We start from the raw sequence: 25732 nt of genomic DNA on the forward strand, positions 1-25732 counted from the left end.
TGTCTGAGGACAACTTACTGATGTCCTTTCCGAGTGAATTCAGATCTGCTCCCGCTCCTTCCAGAGCCGTCTTTCATCACTCAGCTTTTATTCTGACCTTTCTCTCCATTAAACACGGAGTCTTTATTTCACATCTCTGCCTCCTCCGCAGCAGGCTCTACACTAGTCCAAGGACACAGCAGTGAGCATGACACACAGTTCCTCCTCCAAAGAGCCTTGCTCTTTATTTTCACAAAATAAAACAAAGACAAATGCAACCAACATCCTTCTGACGAAGCCTCATCACTTTCTGTTGCTTTATACTTTCTATAGTGTCTTTTGTTTTCATTCTTTTCACTGCCTTGACATGTTTCACTCTTCTTATTTTGTTTGTTTCAAGACAGGGCTTCTCTCTGTGGTCCTGGCTGCCTTGGAACTCCCTCTGTAGACCAAGCTGGCCTCAAACTTCAAGATCTGCCTTCCTGCTTCTGCCTCTTGAGTGAAAGAATTAAAGGTGTGTGCCACCATCACCCCACAACATGGTTCACTCTTTAGTCCTCCATAATTTGGTTCTTCTCCCTCAACAATTTGTTCACCTCAAGGTTACTTCTCTCGTTACGAACTCTGTGACCTCTGCATCACTTGGCATTGTTGACCACTGCTCTTAGCTTCTGCAGACTCCTAACCTGTGTGGTAATTCTTCTTCCTAGCTCTTCTGCCACTCCCCCCTCCCCCGCCTTTCTTTGCTTCCTTAATCTTTCCTTTCAAATGTGGTCTCCCTGTTCTTTCTAGGTCCTTTCTTTTTTTCACTCTGTATACGCTTTAACTCAGAACTTTATGTATTTCTTCCTTTTCAAGTATCAGTATATGTTCACCAAACCCCGAAGCACCCACTCTATGCTAGGCACTGTTTTAAGTGCTTTGGGCATAGCTGTGAATGACACAGGTAGAAACACCTGACCTCATGTGCTTACAGTCTAGTATGAAAAAAAATACAGGAAACCAGTAATTAGTAAATTACATACTGCCTGATGCTTAGGGGCAGTCGAAATGACTCAGTGGGTTAAAGTGCTTGTTTCCGTGTCTGATAACCTGAGTTTGATCCCTAGGATCCAACGTGGTAGAAGGTAGAACTAGCTCCTGCCTCTGTCTCTCTTCTCTCTTTCACACACACACACACACACACACACACACACACACACACACACACACACCATCAATTAATAAATAATTGTGATAAACATGCCAAAGTGTTGGATGCTATCTATTCTCACAGTATTGGGATTCTGCTATTGAGAGAATTTCAGAACTGAACGGATTCAAGTGATGTTTAGATAAATCCTTTGCTCAAAGGACTCTTACTACATCCAAAGCTCAGATTTGAATAGTGTATAATACCTCGTTATCTGAATTCCCCGTTGGTGTCAGAACTCAAGACAGAATAGATTTGGATATCACGGGGCAGGCAGGATGGTGATGTGTGCTAAGGAGACAAAAATAAACAGATCACCTCCATCAGAAAAGGGAGCTGACAGGGAAACTCGGTTGGATACAGTGGTGTTTGCGGTTGGAGAAACATGGAGCCCATCTGAGCAAAGGGACATCTCAGCAGCAACCGAGGGAGACGAGGCAGCTCTCGGGGGGTGAGAAGGGCGGAGTGGGCCAGGTCCCTCCTAGATTTACAGTTTCTCCTTTTTCTCTCACCACGTCCCTCTTAACTGCATCGCAGAAAATTTGATCTGATTTGGATGAAAGTAATTAGTTTGGACTCACTTGGATGGATCTAGGACACTCTCTCCATTTTCTAGCTCTGTATCCTCAAGCATTACCAGTATCCTCAGACAGGTAAATAACATAGTCTCAGGGGCCACAGAGGCTGTCCACACACCTTCTGCCACTTCTCTTCAAGTGGCTTTCCACTTTGATTACCCAGACCTCCCTCTGCCACTGCCTTCTGCTAGTAGTCCTCTGTAATATTTGCTTCCGCCAAATCAAGTACTCTCAGAATGTTTCCTATCTGATGCACGCCTCAACACGCGCGCGTGCACACACACACACACACACACACACACACACACACACACACACACACTGTGTAGAATGTCAGTTTTGCTGTCTAGTGCCTAGGAGATGGCTCAGCTGGTCAGATGCTTGCCATGCAAGCCTGAGGACCTGAGTCTGGAACCCCAGTGCTCATTTAAAAGGCAGATATGGCAGCATGTGTCTGTAACTCCATCACTGTGGAGACAGACAAAGTGATCCCTGGGGCTCGCTGGCCAGCCAGCATAGCTGAATAAGTAAGTTTCAAGCTTAGTGAGAGGCCATATCAAACAAACAAATGCGTGAATAAATAAATAAGGTAGAGGGTGATTGAAGAAGACACCTGACATCAACCTTTGGTCTCCACATATGTACACACACATACTTGCACATCTTGACACACACACACACACACACACACACACACACACACACACACACACACACACTCACACACACACACACACACACACACACACACACACACGCACGCACACATGCACACCCCACATACAAATAAACAAATTCTTGTCTATCCTCTGTCCCCCAACCTCCTTTCTTCCTTCTCAGCTACCTTACTCCTTCCTCTACCTACCAGTCAGTATGTCTACCTTAAACCGGCTACCCACAGCCACCAAACACTAGCAAACACACATATGCTATGATTATATCCTAGACATTAGAGATACAGGTATGAATAAGACGAAGTCCTGCCTTCAGGTAATGAAAACTGCGTGAGGAGAGGAGTACTTTTCTATTGCTGTGAGATACCATGACCAGGGCAACTTACAGAAGAAAACATTTAATTGGGGCTTGATTATAGCTTCAGAGGGTTGGTCCATGACCATCATGGCAGGGAGAATGGCGTCAGGCAGACGTGGTGCTGAAGAAGTAGCTGAGAGCTACATCCTGATTTGCAGGCAGCAGGCACAGAGAGGTGGGGGGGGGCAGGGGAGAGGGGGGAGAGAGAGAGAGAGAGAGAGAGAGAGAGAGAGAGAGAGAGAGAGAGAGAGGAGGAAAATGGGCTTGGCATGAACTTTTGAAACCTCAAAGCCCACTCCCAATGACACACCTCCAACAAGGCTACATCTCCTAGTCTTTGCCAAACAGTTCAACTAACTGATGACTAAACATTCAAATAAACACGCCTGTGGGGACGTCTCATTCAGACCACCACAGAGGGAAACACCGAACAGATTATTACAGGAAGTGACTTGATGGAGCTATGGAGAGAGAGGAGGAAGTCAGTCTAAACTAGGCTTTTTAAAAAATATAATTTACTTTTATTTTATGTGCATTGGTGTTTTACCTGCATGTATGTCTGTGTGAGGGTGTCAGAAGCCCTGGAACTTGAGTTATAGACAGGTGTGAGCTGCCATGTGCGTGCTGGGAATTGAACCCTGGTCCTCTGGAAGAGCAGTCAATGTTCTTAACCACTGAGTCACCTTCCAGACTTTTTATAAACCTTCATTTCATTTAATATTTTTTCTTTGTTACTAGCTCCGCCTAAAACTTCTTTGTATCTCTTAAGACTCTGTATTTTCCATTTTACTTAGCTAACCACGTGCTTTATTCAGTCAACTTTAGAACTTATGAGAGGTTCTTTATGGGTCTTTCATTGCTGCTGTATCTCAACCATTGTGTAGCTCTTGACACATAGTAGGTGCTCAGTCAATTCTAATTCATCTGCAGTGGATTTGATTTTCTGCTTTTGCACTATCAGTTCTTGGGTTTGAGTCCTTGACAGTACTAAACCAGGGCCTCATACATAGTAGGTGTTTACTGAGTACTGATTGAGTTAATCCTGTCGCCGCTGTCTGTGTTTGCATCCCAACTCCCCTCATCGACTTCCTCTAACGTGGAGCTCCCATACAGCAGCTTAGGCTGGTTACTGGGCAGTAGGAACAGATGGAATGAATTGGGCAGGTGAAAGAACAAAGCTGGGAATGGCTTGTGTCCCCCTTTCTGCTGGATTTCTCAGCACTTACATGTCCACGTCTTCATTGCTTTAGCCATGGAATTGGTCATAAAATAACCCAGAAAAAAAAAATACATCTCGTCTCTCCCTCCTGGCTGCTTGCCTTAGGTGAGTAGCTAGACAAGAGGACAGGCAGGCACAGGGGTGGAAAGTGGGCCTGGTGGTTTTTGTACCACTTACCTGCTGAGGAGGACGAGTAGTCCTGGATTCCAAGTGCCTGGGGGTCTAGGGTACCTCAAAACCTACTTCGAGTCTTGGCTCCCTGATTATGTCAGTGGATTATTTATATTCCGACTGGAACACAGTTGTTCCTATCTGCCTTCATGCCAGGCTGAGAGCTCTGTCTCCTCCTTCTGGGAAAAAACATTTGGGCCACTGAAAAAACAAACAAACAAACCGAAGAGCAATCAAAACAAACTGTCACTAACACTGAAGCCCTGCCCCCTCCTCCAAAAAAACAGATTCTCCTTAGGGGAGCTTTGGAAGCTACACTTCATCTTGGCCTGCATCTTGTCGCTGCCCCTCATCTTACTCTGCTTCTGAAGGTCTTAGAAAGGAGCCCAGGGCTGGCTCATGTCCCCTGCTCTCACCTAGACTGATCTAACAGCTCCAATCTGTATTCCTTTGCTTTTCTCATGACTTTCCCTGTGACTGTTTCTCTGCCTAGGAAACTTGGGCCATGGAGATTTCACTTACATGTCAGCAGTGTGCTGGCTCTTTGGCCGTTACCTGTATGATACTCTGCAGTATCCTATTGGGCTGGTCTCGTCCAGTTGGGGTGGGACACCCATTGAAGTCTGGTCATCTAGAAGGTCACTGGAAGCCTGTGGAGTCCCTAATACAAGGAATGAAAGAATTCTTCAGCCCAAGATAAAGCCCATGAGGAACGAGTGTAAGAGTGAGGGGTCCTTGTGTCCTTTGGGGAGGTAAGTGTGCATTGAATGTCTACACCGGTCCTGAGTATGTGGAGTTTATCCATGTACAGGGCATGTGCCGTTATCATGAGTGCTGTAGTCATCTGGGTACATGCCAAGAGGGGTTATGACCATTTAACTCAGTAACAGCAATAGTTACAAGCTTGCTGACTGCTTTCTATGGAGGGTTCTGTACGGGGCTCTTACATGCGCTAGTTCATCTAAAGTGTTGATACTGCTGATGTTCCACGGGTAAAGACACTGAGTCCCACAGAGGATCAATAATGGGCTCATGGGCAGGACTAGGAAGGAGGCTAATCTGGCTGCAGCGCCTGGGTTCCTTCTGGCCACTGTGCTGTCGTGCCTCAAGAGCAAACAGCCAGACACGAAGGAATGTATAAATATATATTTAAAAATATATTAGTGTGCTGAGTATGAAAGCCTGCTTGGGAAAAGCTGGGTGGGAAGAATATTTGGTGAGAGAAAGACCTAGTTAGTTTAAAACAAAACAAACAAAAAAACCACAAATAAAACTGTACGCAAATGGAGATGAATGGTATGCGCCCCACTTTTGGGAGCACGGTCTCATTCACTCCGGGAAGGCTTCTGGGAGGAGGAGAGCTTTGCTTAGTACGGTTGGGATATTTGGATACAGGCTTGCCTGGGTGTGGGTGGGGTGGAGACATTAAGGTTGGACAAAAAGAATGGCTTTTAGTAGAGTAGGAGGGAGAGGCTTACCTCGCATGTGGTGGGCTTCGAAGCCAGGGCCTTCAGATCTCTGAGGAGTGGGAGCGAGGACTCGAGCAGTGTGGAAAAGTGGGGATTCTCACAGAAGCTACTGCAAAGTCAGATGCAGATATGTGTTCCACAGAGAAATTTGGGACCATATCCAAAGTTAAAAAAAATTTTTTTTGACTCAGTAATGCTGTTGCTGGGAGTTTATCTTGCAAAAAGAATTAAGCGTACGTATATACATTGGGTTAGCTATATGGAAGGTAATCATGGCATTACTCACAAAAGCAAAACACTTAAGCTAGTCTAAGTGGCTTGTCTACTGAGTAGTGGTTAGCTGAATTTATTGCCTGTAAACCAGCCCTCCCTCTGGCTTTAATGGCCTGATCTGGAAATCTGCACGGCTCACTGTGGACTCCCACAGAACTGACTCAGAAGAGCCTGGAGGTAGAATTCCAAGATGTCCCCATGTTTTCAAATGAAATGTAATGGAATGTGCTGTTTTCATCCAAGGTTTGTCCAAGTGAACGTGGGTAGGCTGATCTGGTGACCATGTTCATCTTGCCCATTTCAGGTTTGTTCCACCTTATTTTGTGGCTGGACCCGTAAAGCACTCTGTCCTCTGGAATGCCATGATCCATCCACTGCAGAACATGACTTTGAAAGGGGTGGTGTGGTACCAGGGTGAGCTTGCCCTTCTCCATTGTGTCAGTTAGCTTTTGCTGTGTAACAAAATGCCCCAAGAAGTTAATGGCTTCAAAGCCCAGTAAGTTTATATTTTTATTTATTTAACTTATTTTATTTATTTAATATTATATATATTATTTATTTATTTAACAGGGTGTTTCTATCTGTGCTGCTTCAGCTAGTTTTATCTGGGATCTCTTAACCTGTTAAGTTATCCGGTGGCCAGAAGACCTAGGATGGCCTGTCTCTCTTAACCATTGATTGGGGACTGTGTGGTGGGCATCGTGATTCTCGGGTGGCCTGTTTTTAGCAGATTAGCTCACACTTATAGTTCATTTCTGTTATGGTCCTAGAGTTCCAGAAAGAGAGAGGGAGCCACGCTCAAAGCCTCTGGCCACAGCAAGTGATGATGCCAGTCTTGAGACCGCTACCTCAGGGCATGGATGGGGAGGAGAAGAATGTAAGGCATTTTAAAAATCTACACCAAACTCCTCACAATTTTGGCGATTTTTTAGGGGAGGCCAATGCAAATTATAACAGAGACCTGTATTCGTGCATGTTCCCTGCGCTCATTGAAGACTGGCGTCAGAACTTCCACTCCGGCTCCCAGGGGCAGACGGAGCGTTTCTTCCCATTTGGATTTGTCCAGGTCTGTGTTCAGAGGAAGGTTGTTTATGGGCATGTGTGGAGGGTGTGTGCTATGCAGATCACTGTCCAGGAATTTGCATACCCACTTTTACTTTCACAGTGTGCTAGCACCTAACTGTATATAACTCTTCATTCATATGAGTTTCCCGAGGAGGTGATTAAATCTTTAAAAATGTTAATAAACAACTAGTATTTCTTATTATAAAAGCACCCCAGTTTCACTGGAAAAAAATTTAAAAGATGAAATAAACTCCCAAACAAAAACCAAACAAAAAAAATCCCAACTACCACCACCACCATAAAGCTAAAATGATTGAGAAGCCAAGAAAAAGAAAAGTATACTTCTGTTTGTGTATAGTTGTTGTTTCTCTTCATAGCTTATTGTAAGCATTTTCATGCCAATAAATAATATTCTTCAATATGATTTGTCATGATTACAGACAGAGTAGTCTGAAATATGGATGCATTATGACGTATATACATGAGTTCTTAATGGATAGGCACTAGCTGGTTTCTCTTACTTTGCTCTTACAGGCTGTGTTATTTTCCTGAAAGCCAGATTCCTTGTAGCATAATTATTGCCATAAGATAAACTCCCAGAAAGGAAACAGCTGGGTCAAAAGATATACCCCACCAAAGGCTTTGTCCACATCCCTATTTCTTGTTAAAATTATGAATTTGTGTAAATGTGTACCTTTAGCAACTATGTGTGGGAATGTGGACTGTCCCATGCTGAGCAGGGTTGTGCATTTCCCAGCTGGCTAAGGCTGGCTCTGCTGCCTCACTAGACCGACTCACACCCTGGTCAACCAGCCAATCACGTTTACTTCTCCACTGTTTCCCCGACTTGCTGTTATCCCCTGTACCCATATTCTCTGTCTTCCAAACATCATGCACACTCTCTGTTTGACACCATTTTTCTTTTTTATGTTTTCCTAGTATGGTCTTAGCCTGGATTTTAGGAAAGTATTTGTGACTATTTGAGTCTGGGTTAGATGCCCTTTTCCCAGATAAAACATTTCTTAGTAATTGCTTATGCTCTTGTTTTGTTTACGTGTAGTTGTATAGGTGGCTGTGGTTTTTGGGGGGTCAGTTTTGTATTTCTAGTATGTAGTTGGTTGGTGCCCTTTAAATAATGGCTTACTACATAAAATGAAAACATTGTCAAGAAAAGAAGCTGTGCTTTCGGTTAGAGGAAGCTAGTCAGAAATATTCTGTTTTCATCCTTAGATTAAAGGAATAAACAGATGGGTCAAGTTCAAAAGTGTGCTCACGACCTATCTAATGCCTAGACTTTTGAGCAGAGGTAGTTCTGGTTATCATGAACTAGGAAATTACACAGTTTAGGTGTAATGAAAAGAAGGGTCAGCCATCAGTGGAGTGGCCACTGTCATGGTTCAGATGTCACCTTGTGAACTGTAGATACTTTCATCTCATTATTCTTCTATCTCATGTGTCTTGTCTTCTTATATCCTACCTCTCCTTAAGAGGCCTTCTGTGTATGTGTGTTTGTGTGGTGTGTGTGTATGTGTATTCCACAGTGTGTGTATGGAGGTCAGAGGATGAGCGCCAGTCCTCACCTTCTACCGTGATTAAGACAGGCTCCTGTTGCTTACTGCTGTATAAGCGGGGTCAGCTGGTCCACAAGCTTCTGGGGGCCTCTCTGGTTTCTGCTTCCCCTCTTGTTGTGGAAATGCTGGAGTCACAGGTGTGTGCTGCTGAGCCTGGCTTTGTGTAGGTTCTGTGGATCCGATCGCAGGTATTCATGCTTCCGTATCACGTGCTTTACCCACAGAGCCATACCCTGTTTTTGAGAAAAGGTCTTTATTGACTTTCTTTCACCTAACTGGCTTAATGATTATTTTCTTTTTTATATTTGTATCCAGGTCTGTATTACTGCTTCTCTCTCAGCCTGTGTGCTTGGTTGTTTGAAGGTGACTAACTCTAATTCAAATAAAAAATATGCACTTAGCCGGGCGGTGGTGGCGCACGCCTTTAATCCCAGCACTCGGGAGGCAGAGGCAGGTGGATCTCTGTGAGTTCGAGGCCAGCCTGGTCTCCAAAGCGAATTCCAGGAAAGGCGCAAAGCTACACAGAGAAACCCTGTCTCAAAAAAACCAAAAAAAAAAAAAAAAAAAAAAAAAATATGCACTGGATACTTATAAACATGGCACCTGGTCTTTCCTCTTAAATTTTAGTTTATAGAATTCCCTTACTCTTTAGCCTTAACTTCATCACCAACAAAAATGTGCTGATTACTTGTAATATTATCATATGTATTTCTGTAAGTATGTGAACTCAAAGGGAAATGCTGAACATGACAACCCAACACAGTGGTTTAGGACCTGGGTCTGGAGTTACACATCTGGGATTCCAACTCGCGCCATGACACTCCTTGAGCTGTGTGCTTTTGAACAATTTGCCAAACATCTTTCTTATTTTAAGCAGTGTATAACTTAATCTGTATGAAAACATGCTGGATGTTAGCATTTATTATTTTTGCAAAGTCAGGACATCATAGCTGTCTTGTTATGAGAGATGAAGTATGGAGTTTGAAGTACGCCATGGTGAAGAGCACAGTTAGAGATACAGGACTGGAGCGCTGTGGAAGAGACCAGAGCTGGTGGGGTACTTGAGTTACTGGTAGAGGTGTCTGGAAGCAGGAAAGAGAGAAGATCTGGAGGTTGGGCATTTAAAAGGAACCTTAGAGGAACAGATTGAAAACTCCCCTGTTACTTGTAACATCTTCTGAATTTGATCAGTTTTGTGGGTTTTTGTTTGGCAGTTTTATGTCTTCATTAACCTCCGTATTTGTAAGAAGCACCACGGGAGACTGAACCACGCTCCACTGTACTTCAGATTAGGAAAAACACAAGCCTTGCATTTGGGTGTGGAGTATGCTGGTGCCCCCACGTGGCCAGTGTGCAGTATTGTGGTCCATGAAACTGGACAGTTGAAGGAATTCCCAGCAGACTGCCATTTTGAGGAAAGACCTTTGGCTGGAAGGGCTGACCGTAGCAGGTCTGCCTGTTGAACTTTAATGCTGTTTCCAGGGGCTTTGTTGCTATTATGACACTGGCTGGTGCATATGGTTCCATTTGCAGTCCTTGCATTGAAAGAAGTTGGATGACTCATTAGAGTGTGTATGTGTGTGCGTTTGTACAGGTACATGTACATGCATGTGGGAGGCCAGAGGACAACCTTGGGTATGGTTCCTCACGCGCTGTCCATCACTTTTGGAGATGAGGTCTCTCAGAGCCTGGAACCCTGCCTGTGTTTCCACAGTGGGGGCTTGTGTGTTCTGGTGATCACACTTTCCGTGCAAGTCCTTCATTGGCTGAACTGTCCCTCTAGCCTCATTCTTTACATTTTTATGAGATTCTGCTGCAGAGCACGGGGCATCATTTCCTGTGTTAAGACAGATTTGCATAGCAGAATCCTAACAAGAGAACTGGAATGTTCCTTTAATTTTGTGCCAGTCAGGCTCTTGTCACGGTTTCAACCTTTCTCTGTTTTTTCTGATGTTGTGCTCGTCACTCGTGAAGCAGAAAACATCCTTAAAGTTTCATCTGGGCATATAGGGATGATGTCATGGTTTTTTTTTTTGTTGTTGTTGTTGTTTTGTTTTGTTTTTTTCCTGATGAGTAGGACTGGGTGGAACAGTCTGTGAGGAACGTAGCTTCTCTGGTGGGGTCAGGCATTTTGAAATAGTCAGACGGCAGTTTGGATGCTGGCCAGACTGTGGCCTGACTTACTGTTAGATCATGGTTTGTGAGAATGAGAGTAGGCTGATGTCTTTCATTGGCTGGAACTAGGGCTGAGAATAAGATCTGTCTAAATCATCAGAAAATGCCAGGAAACTCAGAAAGAACAAACCAGCAGGAACACATGTGTCACAGTGGTGCTAAGGCATTTTCTTCCTTTTCCTGTGATCTTTTATTGCTGTATAGTAGTTATATGTAATGGTAGGTTTCACTAAGACATCTTCTTCATGTATATAAGCAATTTGGTTATATTCACCCCATTACTCTCTCTTGTCCCCCTCCCTCTCCTGCTAATCTTCCTCTCCTTTCCAGGTAGCTCCTCTTCTCCTTGTGTGTGTGTGTGTCCCAGTGTAGGATCATGGGTGAAGGTTTGTTAACAGGAACATAGATACCTTACCAGTAGCTTCCTCACTGGAGGAAATGTTTCTCCCTCTCTCGTCAATCATTAGCTGCATACAAATCCTCAGGGAGGGGTTGGGGCGGGGACTCCATGAGCCCCTCCCCTTTTCATGACAGGTATCGTGTGTCGGTCTTGTGCAGGTAATCACAGTGGTTGTGGATTCGAGTATACTAGTTGCGTTATGTCTAGAAGTTAGTGGTCCATACCTTTAAGGCCTACCCTTCCTCTGACACTTACATTCTTTTCTCCCTCCTTCCTCAGTGTGCCCTGACCTTTGGAGGGGAGGTATAGGCATCGAATGGATGGCTGGGCACTCACTGGTCATTTGTTCTCAGCACTTTGATTAGGTAAAGCATCTCTCAGGAGCCCCTGTTCTTTGCAGGGCTAGGGGCATATCAACGTCCAGCACGAAGTAGTTAGTCCTGTTTATTGCTCACTGTTTGGGTCTAGAGCACTTACCGCTTACCCCGAGCGCTCCTTCACTAGCCAAAGACTCTCCCTTGACTTACTGTCTCCTGTCAAAGCCTTCCTTCTTGTTTCTCCATTGACTCTTCCTCTTTAGGATATTCTTAATGAATTAGTCAAGGTTTGTGTGCCCCCCACTCCTTGACTTGCAACTAATGCCAAGAAGGCCATGTATGTTCTGCCCCCATTACCCCGGCCTCACTTCCTGATGCTCTCTGTCTGTTCCATGTGAGGCACACTGCTTGTCTGATTTTTTTTTTCCTTAGGTACACCAGGCATACTTTGACTTTAATTCCCAACAGTTTCTTTTTCTCCTGCCTGCGAAGTATTTTCTCTACTCCATTTCCTCTTGCTGCATAATACTATATTTAGCAGCTTAAAACCATCCAGCATATATTTATTTATCATCTCACCGTTCCCTTGTGATATGAGCCTGGCACAGGTGCCTTAGCTGGATCCTGGGGTCAGGCAGAGCTGGGGTCTTCTCTGAGACTTGGGGTTCTCGTCTAAGCCCCCATGATTGTGGGCAAAATTAATTTCCCTGAAGCTTCTCTGGGACTTATGGCAGTTGGGTTCCTGAAAGGCAGCAGGGGCCACTCCATGACTCCACCTTCTCTGAAAGGGCACCCCTGACTTGGTCAGGCTCACCAAGATTCCTTTCCTTTTGGTGATCTTGAAGTCAGCTGGTTGGCGACATTACATCTGCACATGCATTCTTGGCCGTGTGACAGGACGTGATCCTAGGAATAACATCCCATTACCATAGTCTGCTGGTTAGAAGCAAGCCTCAGGCCCCCACCACAGGGTTATATACCAGATAAGGATATGGGTTAGTGTGTGCCATCTTCCAATTCTTCCTAAACTGCTCTGATATCCACATAGCTTGCGCTCTTGTGCTGCTGTCTTTGTTCAGCCTCGGACTCTCTCTTTTTAAAGTATATGTTTTTTTCCAGTGTACCTATTATTTTCTTGGTGATAAAGTGAGTTATCACATGTATCTTATTTTGTTTATTGTCATGTCTCTCCTCTGGAATGTAATCTTGTGAAAAAATTGCAACTTTGTGTTTTGTTCCCCACTCTATCTTCTTGGTGAGGTTGCTGCCTGATGAATGGAGTGAGCATTCATTAAGAGAATGAATGAGGCCGGGCGGTGGTGGCGTAAGCCTTTAATCCCAGCACTCGGGAGGCAGAGCCAGGCGGATCTCTGTGAGTTCAAGGCCAGCCTGGACTACAGAGTGAGTTCCAGGAAAGGCGCAACACTACACAGAGAAACCCTGTCTCGAAAAACCAAAAAAAAAAAAAAAAAAAAAAAAGAGAATGAATGAATGAATGAACTGACCCTACACCAGCTGTGGACTCTTCACAGGCTCTTTCTGGAACAGTGTTTTCCACACATTCTAGTTGTCTTTGGTGAGCTGCCCTAGATCCCAAGGAGACCATCCAAATGTTACTATGCACCTAATGCTTTCTTTTGGACCCGATGCCTAGTTGGCTGCCTGGTCCTGTGGGTTTGTTTCATTCCTGAGCATCCTGTTCCCATGATTACCCCTCTAGATAGGTCTGGCTTCCGTGTGTGTGTGTGTGTGTGTGTGTGTGTGTGTGTGTGTGTGTGTGTGTGTCTGTGTGTCTTAATGTTATTATCTGTGTGTTATATCTGTGTGTATTAATGTTAATAGAAACATTAAGCTTTGTGCCACCATAATGAGTACCGGAGACAAGCCAACTTAAAAGAAGAAAGGCTTGTTTTGGTCGGAGATTCCAGTCTGTGTCTGGTTGGCCTTGTTGTCACCATTGTGGGGTCGTGTGTCAGAGGAGCGTGTTCACGTGATGATACTTGGAGGAAAGGGCTGGGGAAAGAGACTGGTGTTTTAATATCCACTTTGAAATGGACTTCCCAGGGACCTATCTTCCTTCCACTAGGCCCATTTCTTCAAGATTCTTCCACCTCTTTAACAGCACTGGGGTCCAGTTCTTGAATATGTGCACTTTTGTGGCTATTCAAGTTCCAAGGTAGGCAACAAATGTCGAAATGCTTCATGGCCTGTCAGTTTCTCTGTCCGGTCACCATGCTATCTTTACAACTTGCCTTTACTCTGTCAGCAGTTTCAGTGACACTCACTGAACTGAAATTCCTTTAAGGCTGACCATTTTCCAGTTCTCAGTTCAGAGGAGTTGAGCCACAGTGCTGTGAAGCTACCACATCCTAAGTGGTTCTCATTGTTCACAGAATCAAATAGCAACCATGTTCCCACCCTTGGCCAGCTGTCTTTCCCTACCCAGGTGGTCTGCACCCTCTCTCAAAACAGCAATTCTTCAAGAAGCATTTCTTCTTCATCCAAGCAGAGCTCCTTGGATGGCCTCTTATATGTTACCTTTTTGGTTTTTTTTTAAATTCCTAAATATAGTACATCTTTGTACAATAGTAATCACTGTCTGTTTGAAATGTACACTCAAATTGCTGTACCACCAATTTAGCTTTCAATCCATACTATTGTATGTGGCTGCCTATTACCTTTATTTTGTTATGCTCGGATCTGTCCCTTCAGCAAAGCTGTAAAGTACTTGCACTAGGCAGCTACTGCTTTGTCACAAACCACTTCCAAATCCCATGCCTCAGAATAACTTTTATGTTATAGTTCACATACCCGAGGAACCTGGGGGTTGGTTGATCTTGTCTCGGCCCCTTTGGGCTCGTCAGAGCTCTGTGGCTTAGCCAGGCCTCAGCTCCAGTTGAAGCCGAGCTGGACTTGTTAGTTGGGCAGCTCTGTCCCACAGTTCTCATCCTTGTCTAGAGAGCAGTAGGCTAGCCCAGCCACATTCCTCTCTTGGTGATACCAGAAGTACGGAAACACAAGAAGAACCAGGCAAGGCCTACTGAAGCCTAGGCTAGGCATATTAATTAATCTCAGCTTCCAGAAAGGCCAAAGCAAGCCTCATGACTGAACTCAGAATCAACGGGTTGAGAAATACAGTTTCTTGTAATAGGAGGAACTGCAGAGTCACATTCAAGAGGTGTGGCTATGAGAAGGAATGAAGACTTGGGGTGGTTTTGCAACTTGCCATATACAGGGTGGATTCTTTTTTGCTTCTCTGAAGTGCCAGCGCTAGGCTGCATACTCTTCTACCAGTTCCCTATCCCTTTGTAACAAATTACTCTAGATCAGTAGCTTAAAATGTTACTGTATCCACTCATATTCCATGGGATGGCTAGGCTGAGCCAAGTCGGGATGGTTCATTTCTGTCATGTGTGTTGTTAGTGAGACTTGCTTGTGTGGCCATAATTTGACTACAGGATCTAGAATTCACATGACTGACCCCTCAGCTGCTGTTTCTAGCTGTCTCCATAATTTGTCCAAAGCCTCCTCTATTTACAATTTCTCCAGCAGAGTAGCTGGACATTTTTTTCCCTCTCATGGTCAGTGTATGGTTTTAAGAACATGAAGCCAGAAGCAAAGGCCTCTGGGCAATGACTCAGAAGCTGCATAAAAATTCTGCTGCATTCTGTTGATCAGCAAACCACAGGGCGAGCCTGGATTGAGTGGGAGGAAGAATAAGACCTGCAATACATTGTAAGAGGCCAGGCGGCTGTTGGAGACTATGTCCTCCACCTTTGGAAAGACCCTGAAAGGCTGAGAAAATACTTGAGTAAATATTTGGATGAAACAGTGGAGCAGAAGCAACGTGTCAGTGAGGAGCGTCCAGTGAGGAGTGTCAGTGAGAAGCGTCCAGTGAGGAGTGTCCAGTGAGGAGTGTCAGTGAGGAGTGTCAGTGAGAAGCGTCCAGTGAGGAGTGTCAGTGAGAAGTGTCCAGTGAGGAGTGTCAGTGAGGAGTGTCCAGTGAGGAGTGTCAGTGAGAAGCGTCCAGTGAGGAGTGTCAGTGAGGAGTGTCAGTGAGAAGTGTCAGTGAGAAGCGTCCAGTGAGGAGTGTCCAGTGAGGAGTGTCAGTGAGGAGTGTCAGTGAGGAGTGTCCAGTGAGGAGTGTCAGTGAGAAGCGTCCAGTGAGGAGTGTCAGTGAGAAGTGTCCAGTGAGGAGTGTCAGTGAGGAGTGTCAGTGAGGAGTGTCAGTGAGAAGTGTCAGTGAGAAGCGTCCAGTGAGGAGTGTCAGTGAGGAGTGTCCAGTGAGGAGTGTCAGTGAGGAGTGTCAGTGAGGAGCGTCCAGTGAGGAGTGTCAGTGAGGAGTGTCAGTGAGAAGTGTCAGTGAGAAGCGTCCAGTGAGGAGTGTCAGTGAGGAGTGTCCAGTGAGGAGTGTCAGTGAGAAGTGTCAGTGAGAAGCGTCCAGTGAGGAGTGACAGTGAGGAGTGTCCAGTGAGGAGTGTCCAGTGAGGAGTGTCAGTGAGGAGTGTCAGTGAGGAGTGTCAGTGAGGAGTGTCAGTGAGGAGCGTCCAGTGAGGAGTGTCAGTGAGAAGTGTCCAGTGAGGAGTGTCAGTGAGAAGCGTCCAGTGAGGAGTGTCAGTGAGGAGTGTCAGTGAGAAGTGTCAGTGAGAAGCGTCCAGTGAGGAGTGTCCAGTGAGGAGTGTCAGTGAGGAGTGTCAGTGAGGAGTGTCCAGTGAGGAGTGTCAGTGGAAGCGTCAAGTGAGGAATGTCAGTGAGGAGTGTCCAGTGAGGAGTGTCCAGTGAGAAGTGTCAGTGGAAGCGTCCAGTGAGGAGTGTCAGTGAGGAGTGTCCAGTGAGGAGTGTCAGTGAGAAGCGTCCAGTGAGGAGTGACAGTGAGGAGTGTCAGTGGAAGCGTCCAGTGAGGAGTGTCAGTGAGGAGCGTCCAGTGAGGAGCGTCCAGTGAGGAGCGTCCAGTGAGGAGTGTCAGTGAGGAGTGTCCAGTGAGGAGTGTCAGTGAGGAGTGTCCAGTGAGGAGTGTCCAGTGAGGAGTGTCAGTGAGGAGCGTCCAGTGAGGAGTGTCAGTGAGGAGTGTCCAGTGAGGAGTGTCAGTGAGAAGCGTCCAGTGAGGAGTGACAGTGAGGAGTGTCAGTGGAAGCGTCCAGTGAGGAGTGTCAGTGAGAAGTGTCCAGTGAGGAGTGTCCAGTGAGGAGTGTCAGTGAGAAGTGTCCAGTGAGGAGTGTCAGTGAGGAGTGTCCAGTGAGGAGTGTCAGTGGAAGCGTCCAGTGAGGAGTGTCAGTGAGAAGCGTCCAGTGAGGAGTGTCAGTGGAAGCGTCCAGTGAGGAGTGTCAGTGGAAGCGTCCAGTGAGGAGTGTCAGTGAGAAGCGTCCAGTGAGGAGTGTCAGTGAGAAGCATCCAGTGAGGAGTGTCAGTGAGGAGTGTCAGTGAGAAGCGTCCAGTGAGGAGTGTCAGTGAGAAGCATCCAGTGAGGAGTGTCAGTGAGGAGTGTCAGTGAGGAGTGTCAGTGAGAAGCGTCCAGTGAGGAGTGTCAGTGAGAAGCATCCAGTGAGGAGTGTCAGTGAGGAGTGTCAGTGAGGAGTGTCAGTGGAAGCGTCCAGTGAGGAGTGTCAGTGAGAAGTGTCAGTGAGAAGTGTCCAGTGAGGAGTGTCAGTGAGGAGTGACAGTGAGGATCGTCCAGTGATGAGTGACAGTGAGGAGTGTCCAGTGAGGAGTGTCAGTGAGGAGTGTCAGTGAGGAGTGTCAGTGAGGAGTGTCCAGTGAGGAGTGTCCAGTGAGAAGTGTCCAGTGAGGAGTGTCAGTGAGGAGTGACAGTGAGGATCGTCCAGTGAGGAGTGACAGTGAGGAGTGTCCAGTGAGGAGTGTCCAGTGAGGAGTGTCAGTGAGGAGTGTCAGTGAGGAGCGTCCAGTGAGGAGTGTCAGTGAGGAGCGTCCAGTGAGGAGTGTCAGTGAGAAGCGTCCAGTGAGGAGTGTCAGTGAGAAGCGTCCAGTGTGGAGTGTCAGCATCCAGGAGTCCAGTGCAGTAAGAATGACAGCGTCTTTCTCTTCCAGCTGTCTTCGTACACGTTGATGAAGACGTCAGATGATGGGTTTCCTGAGATCCGCTGGCATCAGACAGCAGACTTTGGCACTGTCCCCAACCTGAGGATGCCCAATACTTTCATGGCTGTTGCTATGGATCTCTGTGACAGGGACTCCCCTTTCGGCAGGTATGGTTGCCTCTTCAGCCTTGCGTTAGCAGTGAATGTTCTTGCCTGTTGTCTTTCACTGTGGCATTCACTTGTAATGGGATGGATTGGACTGTGGGTTGGAGCTTAGACGTACTATGTATCAATCATCTCTGCTGGGATGTGCTGCGGTAATCCAAACCAAAGCACACCCCCTCCTCCAATCCAGAAACCCTCACCACCCCACCTAACAAGACCCCTTGGCCCCTCCCTCAGTGCTTCGATACAACAAAAACCTATGTCATGCTCACATTCAATCAGAGCAGCGCAGTGGAGACTTGGCTCATTATAGTTGTTCACAGGTCCAGAGCAAAAGTCTCCGAAGATCTAGGATGTAGCTTAGTGATAGAGTGCTTATCTAATGTGTCCCAAGCTCTGGGTTCGAGCCCCAGTACCATCCCTAAAGAAGTGAGTCTCCGAGTTTATCTTCCATCATTACTTTTAAGTCTGATATTGGGAAGTAAGTGCTGCCATCCGGAAGCCACGTGTGTTAGTGAAGGTTTCGATTGCTGTTACAAAACACCATGACCAAGACCACTTGGAAAGGAAAGGATTTATTTCAGCATCCAGTTCTACATCACAGTCCATCATCAAAGGGAGTTAAGCAGAGCAGGAACCTGGAGGCAGGGGCTGATGCAGAGGTCATGTAGGAATGTGCTGCTTACTGGCTTGCTCCCCATGGCTTGCTCAGCATGTTTTCTTATAGAACCCAGGACCACCAGCCTAGGGTGGCACCGCCCACAATGGGCTGGGCCCTCCCACATCAATTATCAATGGGGAAAATGCACCACCGCTTTCCCACAGGCCAGTCTGGTGGGAACATTTTCTCAATTGAGGTCCCCTCTTCTAAAATGACTTGGGCTTGTGTCCAGACAACGTAAAACATATCACACAAGTCACTTTCGCTTACATTGACTCACTAAACTAAATCATGGCTAGAATCACCTTCGGTGAAAGTAGGCCATGGAATTCTATGTGGACTCAGGGAAGGGTGGCACTTTCGTTGTTAGCACCAATGAATACTGCATACTAGCTGTAGGGTACAGGACTTCAAATGTGAAATGGAACCTGATATATGACCTTTAGATGAGAGAAGGAACTTGATAATATTAATTGAATGAACAAATAAAAGGCAGACAGACCCAGATGATGGACATCTGATCAGGTGAAGAATGGCTTTCAGGCAGGCAATAGATGTTAGCTGTCCTAGGCTTGGGTTGTTGCAGCACATCCCAGCAGAGATGGCTGATACATAGTACATCTAAGCTGCACCCAGTAGTCCTGTCTGTTCCCTTACACTCCACCCTCCTCTCTCTTTTTTTAGCCCTCTCTTCCCGTAAGGTTCTAAACCCAGTGAAGGTCAGAGCTTCATCTTGTTATGACTCACTGTTGTTCTTAAGGTCGCTAGCCACTGATCATTGACTTTTACAACTTTATTCTTTCCTCCTCTCTTTCTTCTTTTTCCTACTCTTTCTTTGCCTATTCTTTTTTCCTCCTTCTCCTCTTCCTTCTCCTTCTTCCCCTCCTCTTTCTTCCTTTCTTCCTTCCTTCCTTCCTTTCTCTCTCTCTCTCTCTCTCTCTCTCTCTTTCTTTCTTTCTGCATTTTGAGACAGGACCTCACTGTGTTGTCCAGACTGGCCTTGAACTTGTGATCTTTCTGCATACCCAGAAATTCTTTCCTCCCCTTCCTTCTTCTTTTCTTTAAAAAAAGACTTTAGGGACTGGAGAGATGCCTCAGTGGTGAGAACACTTGCCACTCTTCCAGAGTACCCTGTTTAGTTCCCAGAACTAAATAACTATCTGTAACAACAGTTCTAGAGGATGTGACTTTCTCTTCTGGCCTTCACAGGCACTATCTATGCGTGTGATGCACAGACATACATGCAGGCAAACCATACATGCACATAAAATAAAAACAACCATATCTTTGAAGAATTTTGTGTTTTATCCTTACTTGAGTGTTTTGAATACTTTCTCTTATAACATGTGGTTATTGTTGAGCTCAATTCCATCACCCTCCACATGTTCTTTGTTCTGCAGCATCCACCCTCGAGATAAACAGACTGTGGCCTATCGACTGCACTTGGGGGCTCGAGCTGTGGCTTATGGTGAGAAAAATTTGACCTTTCAAGGACCACTACCTAAGAAGATAGAACTCTTGGATCACAATGGGCTGCTCAACCTCACATATGACCAGGAAATCCAGGTGCAGAGGCAAGATAACAAGACATTTGAGGTGAGACTATCAGGGGGGAAAATGAAGTTTGGTTTCTCTCTGTGGTAGTTGGGAATCTTTTCCCATGAGGCCCTTTTCCATCACTGCGGTATGTGATGAAACAGCTGCTGGTTGGTGGGGCGGGGATGGGGGTGGTGGTGAGCTTCTCTCAGAGGGACAAATGCACAACTACGGATCTGTTAGTTTGGACAGAAATTTGATAGCGCAATCAAGGAAGGGAAAATCAGTCCCTAATAAACCATATTCCTTTCCTATGCCCTTTCTCAGGGCATCCACCTTTGCCCAGAGAATGGCCTTATTCATACTTTATTTGTTAAATGACAATTGATCTAAAATAATCCCCTAAACCTTAGCTGTCTTTTTTGTTTCACTGTGCTAAAATTTGAAATTCTTTAGTTTAGTGTCTCCTTTGAAAAGCTTAAGCTTGGCAATTTCCAGCTTAGTATGAACTAATATAGCCAGTCTGCTCTCTTCCATGATCCAGCAGGGATCACTACTATAGAATTGAGGCCACTGATTAAAGGGATTAATTAGAATCTCTTACAGTTGAGAGGAGAGGCATTCCTAGATGGGTTGTCTTTGGGAAACCTGAGGACACTGGGCTGGGAGCTGACGTGTGAAAAGAGGGGACTGTAGGAGATGGTAATAGTGAAGGGTAGCCTTCATGCAGGAGTTCAGAGCTGTAGCTCCCAGGAGTCCACACACCTCAGACACCTGGTCAGTGTCCGTCCACTGCTTCTTTCCACATGGGCTTGAGGTGAATTTAGAGACTGTCAGGAAAACTCTGCACTCTCCCTGTCCTTAGCTGGTCGTCTGCCTTTCACATGGCCCCGGAACCATGGTTGGGGTTAGGGCAGGATTTAACTTTAGGTTCTGGATAATTTATCTTCTCTGGATTGCTTTCTAATGCCTAAGGTTCAGCAGTCATGGTTGCTTTGTGTCCTTGCCTTACTGCATACCCTCTCTGGGAGTGCCAGAGAGCCACAGCTGGGTCGCTAGCTCACTCACATTCTTGCTGGCTTTGACATCTAGAGGGAGGGATCAACTAGAGAATGTTCAGGGGTCCAGCCTCTGAATGCTGGACTGTTCTTCCTTGTCTCCCTGGAAAGTTAATATTCGTAAATTGATTTTAATTATTTAATCACTTGAACATTAAAATTTCTTTTTGGTGCTGGGATCAAACCCAGGGCCTTGTACATGCTAAGCATCTGCTCTTCCACCAAGCTCTACCTTTAGCCTACATGAACATTTATTATTAACTTGTGGCCCATCTGGTCCAGGGTCTGGTCTTTGGCTCAGAGTGACCTTATTTTCCCTCCTTTCTAGTACATGTGAAAGAGCAGTTCCCAGTTTTTTTGGTACCTATCTAACTTGCCTGGCCATTCTGTTTTTCCTCTTGTTAGATCTCCTGCTGCAGTGACAATCAGTGCAAATGGCTTCCAGCTCCCGTGAACACTTCCTCCACCAAGACCCTGATCTTGGATATCAATGCTTGTCTTGGCACCGTGGCTGCTGTTCGCTATGCCTGGGCCACATGGCCCTGTGAATATAAGCAATGTGCCATTTACCACCCTAGCAGCACCTTGCCAGCTCCTCCCTTCACTGCTCTTGTTACACACCAGGTTCCTGGACGTAGGGCAGGGGTGTCCAAGGACATTTGGAGTAGTGCCAGGTCTTATATACAAGGGCCAGTCCTTTAGATTTGGGCATTTAGGAGTTTAAATGATGACAGCTATTGCTTTTAAGAGCAATTTCTAGAAGCCTCATTGAATAGCTCCCAGCCAGCATATGGCTGTTCCTGTCTTCTGAGATGAGTACTGGCTAACACACTTGAAACGCTCATCTTTGTCTCTAGTTACTCAAGCCTCTGTGCTGACTCTTAACTGGAACGCTTGGTCTTACTACCGTCCACTTCCCTGGTATAAAGACTGAAATGCCCTATTTCTGCCCTTTCATCCAAAACTGTGAACTCTCAGGCCTGCACGAGATTTAAAGGCTGCAGAGGCAGGTGCTTCCTGTGTTCTTTACAAAAACAAACAAACCCCTGGAAATGGCTATGGAATGCTAAGAAGTTTCCATCTGGGGAGCAGAAATCTTCCTCTCGTCAAACGTTACTACCCAGGACAAATATTTCAGGTAAATTAGACATACCATGTATTTGTACCTGTTAAGCTCCCCAAAAATATCCGTTTTCAGCCCAAAGATTCTAACATGAATCTTTGAGACATGTCAGTCCTATGTTTAAGCATACTGACAGGTGCTGAGGACTGGCCTTAAGGAATAAAGAGAGAAGGCCCAAAGGGTGGAGAAATCACAGGCATAGGGACACGTGAAAGTAATTGTACTTGGGGCAAAGAGGTCCTTAAAAATAAGTCTCAGGTCCCTGAGAGGTAGAATTCAACTAAGGCTAATCCCCACTGAAGAAAGAATTTGGCAGAAAGGAGAGCTATGCGATAAGCTTATAGAACAAGTGCAGGCAAGGCAGAGGTGACAATGCCATTTACCACTTGAAAGACAGCTGACAGCTCTGTTATAAGCTGGAAATAAGCCAAGTGTGGTGTGCACACCTTTAATCTCAGCACTTGGGATATGGGAGATGTCTGAGTTCAAGGCCAGTTGGTCTACAGAGTGAGTTCCAGCCAGAATTATCTAGAGAAGCACTGTCTTGATCACCCACCTCCCCCCAAAAGAAACTGGAAATAAAAGTATTATAATTAGTGATGTGTTTATATGTAGAGTCAAATTGTTAGAGACAGATTTATAAAATATCCTTGAAGCATGGGAAAGGAGTACAAGTGTCACCTGCACTTAGCTTTTTTGTTCTTTGTGAGAAATGGGAACTGAAGCAGTGAGCATTTCTCGTCATTCTGTGGGGCTCCGGTGCCATTAGAAGTAGCAAGAAAGCTGTTGTGTTAGGAGTTTATTTGGTTAAAACAAACAAAAAAAACCCCAAACTATACATTCTGCAAGGACCCTTGACTTGTGTGGATTTCTAGCCTGCATTTAACTCCTAATGCCCATACTGTGACCTCTCTGTATCTGGCCATATGAGAACATAATCCAAGTAACCACCAGTTCCCAAGAAAAAGTCAAATCTACCTGCCTGTCCCTCCACCAAACCCTGGTGTTAATTTCACCAAATGAGAGTAAGGACCATTACTCAAATTCTTTGGTCAAATTATGCAAGCTTTATTTTCTATCAGACAGGGCTGTTGTTTTTGCTCTTTTGGGAGGCCCACCATCCAGCTTCCAAATAAATCACACACGGAGGCTTATTCTTACATATAAATGCCCAGCTTTAGCTTGGCTTGTTTCTTGCCAGCTTTTCTTAACCTAAATTATCTCATCTACCTTTTGCCTCTGGGCTTTTACTTTTCTCTATTTTTGTGCCTTTGTTTCTTTCTTACTGTGTTGCTGGTTGTGTAGCTGGGGACTGGCCCTTTGCGTCCTCTCCTCCTCTCTTGCTCTTTCTTCTCTTTTCTTCCCCAGATATCTCTTATATTTATTCTTTCTGCCTGCCAGCCCCATCTATCCTTTCTCCTGCCTTGCCATCGGCTATTTAGCTCTTTATTAGACCATCAGACCATCTGTCTGTTCTAGACAGACAAAGCAACACAACTTCACAGAGTACAACAAATGCAACATAAACAAAAGTAGCACACCTTAAAACAATATTTGACAACACAGGGCTATCTCCCTAAATCAGGGTTTGAGAAAATAGCATCGAACACGGGAGATGGAAGGGTTTATATAGTCCAAAAAACCTGCAAGACTAGGGGATTTTCAAGGATTGGTGGATTCCTAGAGGAATTTTGGTTACATAGGAATTTAGCTGAACATTTCAAAAATTCTGGCAGAACATCTTTATTAGGGTGCATTCAAGTTCTGAATCAAACTCCATAGGGTGGGGAGCACATCACATTCCAGAAACAGGTGAAAACACGGCCAAGCTTGAATTTTGCAGCCAACAGAAATGAACTTATTCTGACCTTATAATAAAATGGCTTCCATACTTAAAGTGAAGTTAGGGTGGTTCATCACTGCCACACATGGCCATGTTGTTCTAATGTGGAGGCTGCTAGAGGTAGCCAAGAACCCCAAGCCCAAGGTCCTTTAACACCCAGTAATTGGTACATACAGTACAAACTTTGTTTAGGTAATGCATGCGGTAATGAAATCATGTATGAATCAGATTTTTAGTGTTTGAAAGTTTAAAACATTGTGTGGGGATTGTGTATTTCCCCAAATGGAAATACTTTTTAACTGTTTGAAAATTAATCACTGGCTAGAAAATTGGGTTAAAGGAGAATGTCAGTAAAAAATAGCCCCTAATAATCACTCAAGGAGAAACACTGCTCTGCTGACTTTGCCCTGGCTTGTATTGTATTTCATATGATACATATGAAATATATATAAAATACATACACACACACACACACACACACACACACACACACACACACACACACACACACACATATATATATGGGATGTGAACTTATTTAAATTATTTTACTTTGGAAAGTTGTAGCTGTTGACTCAAGTTTTTTTTAATTTTTTTTTTTTCCAAGACAAGGTCTCATTATATAGCTCTGGCTATCCTGGAACTATGTAAACCAGGCTGTCCTTGAACTCAAGAGATCTACCTACCTCTACCTCTTAAGTGCTGGGATTAAAGGCACAGGCCACTACATCCAGCAACTCCTTAAATTTATGCAGTTAGTGGATTAAGGTTTGTAGTTCAAAAGTTGTGAACTTGTGCTAATCCACCGAATTATAAAATATGTCTTTTGAGACAGGATCTCACTTCTAGTCTTTGAACTCAGAAATCTGCCTGCCTTTCCTTGTTGGGATTAAAGGTGTGCACCACCATGCTTGGCTTAATGAAACTTTGTCTTTATTCAGGTTGTAATCCAATGAGCTGCTATTTTTAGATGGTAAAAGGAGCATGCTCTAGTAACTTGACAAAAAGCAGGACCAGTGTTATTCATGTTCTCTCCTCTTTGTCTCGTAGATAGGAAGCGATGAACTTAGGCCCAAGTAATGTGGTGCACTGATCCAGAAGCAGGCGACACAGAAAGGCACCCCTCCCCTGACTTTAACGCTATTATGTAGAGTCCAAAAAGTCCAATTGTGTAGAATACAGTCATGAAATGACAGTGAGCCAACTAATCCTTAGGTCGTATCTGAACTTGTGTTCACATTGGGTACAAGATATTCTTTAGTAAGGAATTGAGTTAGAGAGGACTTTATCCCCTCAAAAGATGTGCAAAATTCAACCAAAAAGATGAACAAATATATGAGTTCCCAGTTTGGAGATAAGCAGAGAACTTGTTCTACTGATAATGACAAGAAAATAAAGCTGGGGCCTGGGTTATAGGGGCTGGTGACCCAGTATTCCTAACAAGATTAGAATTTAGTGAATCAAGCTGTTAGAATCTCTGTTTACCTCATGCATCAGCAGGGGCCATGAACTCACTTTGTTAATCGAATCCCTCCCTGACGTTATAGTTACAGCCTTAGGGAGGAGATTAGGTCAAAATGGCTCTGCACAGAACTAGTCCCCTATAAAAGGGACCTGGCGACTCCCTTCCACATGCAGTCATAGCAAGGCAGCTAGCTAAGAACCAGGGGGCAAGCTATCACCAGGGGGCAAGCTATCACCAGGGGCAATATATCACCAGGCATCTTGAACTTTGACTTCCCACGTTCCCAAACTGTGAGAAATAAATTTGTTGTTTACAAGCTACCTAGTTTATGGTATTTTGTTACAGCAGCCCAAAGAGACTAAGCATGTTTTTAAAGATTAAGTTCACTTCAGAGCTAAGAAAAAA

General features: G+C 45.0%; 1 protein-coding gene across 4 annotated transcripts in view; it reads left to right on the plus strand.

The window, feature by feature from the left end:
- Siae (sialic acid acetylesterase) overlaps positions 1–25647 on the plus strand; it is a 100991-nt gene extending 75344 nt beyond the window's left edge. For all 4 annotated transcript variants that reach the window (XM_052756942.1, XM_052756927.1, XM_052756934.1 and 1 more), the window contains 6 exons: positions 4665–4923; positions 6218–6327; positions 6846–6979; positions 17487–17644; positions 19703–19898; positions 21302–25647. In XM_052756942.1, the coding sequence (XP_052612902.1) occupies positions 4665–4923; positions 6218–6327; positions 6846–6979; positions 17487–17644; positions 19703–19898; positions 21302–21598 (1154 nt within the window). In that variant the 3' untranslated portion in view covers positions 21599–25647. The remainder of the gene's footprint in view (positions 1–4664; positions 4924–6217; positions 6328–6845; positions 6980–17486; positions 17645–19702; positions 19899–21301) is intronic.
- Positions 25648–25732: the final 85 nt, after the last annotated feature.

Source organism: Peromyscus californicus, unplaced genomic scaffold (assembly GCF_007827085.1).
Source record: "Peromyscus californicus insignis strain IS unplaced genomic scaffold, ASM782708v3 Scaffold_11__1_contigs__length_118956290, whole genome shotgun sequence".
Taxonomy (NCBI): domain Eukaryota; kingdom Metazoa; phylum Chordata; class Mammalia; order Rodentia; family Cricetidae; genus Peromyscus; species Peromyscus californicus.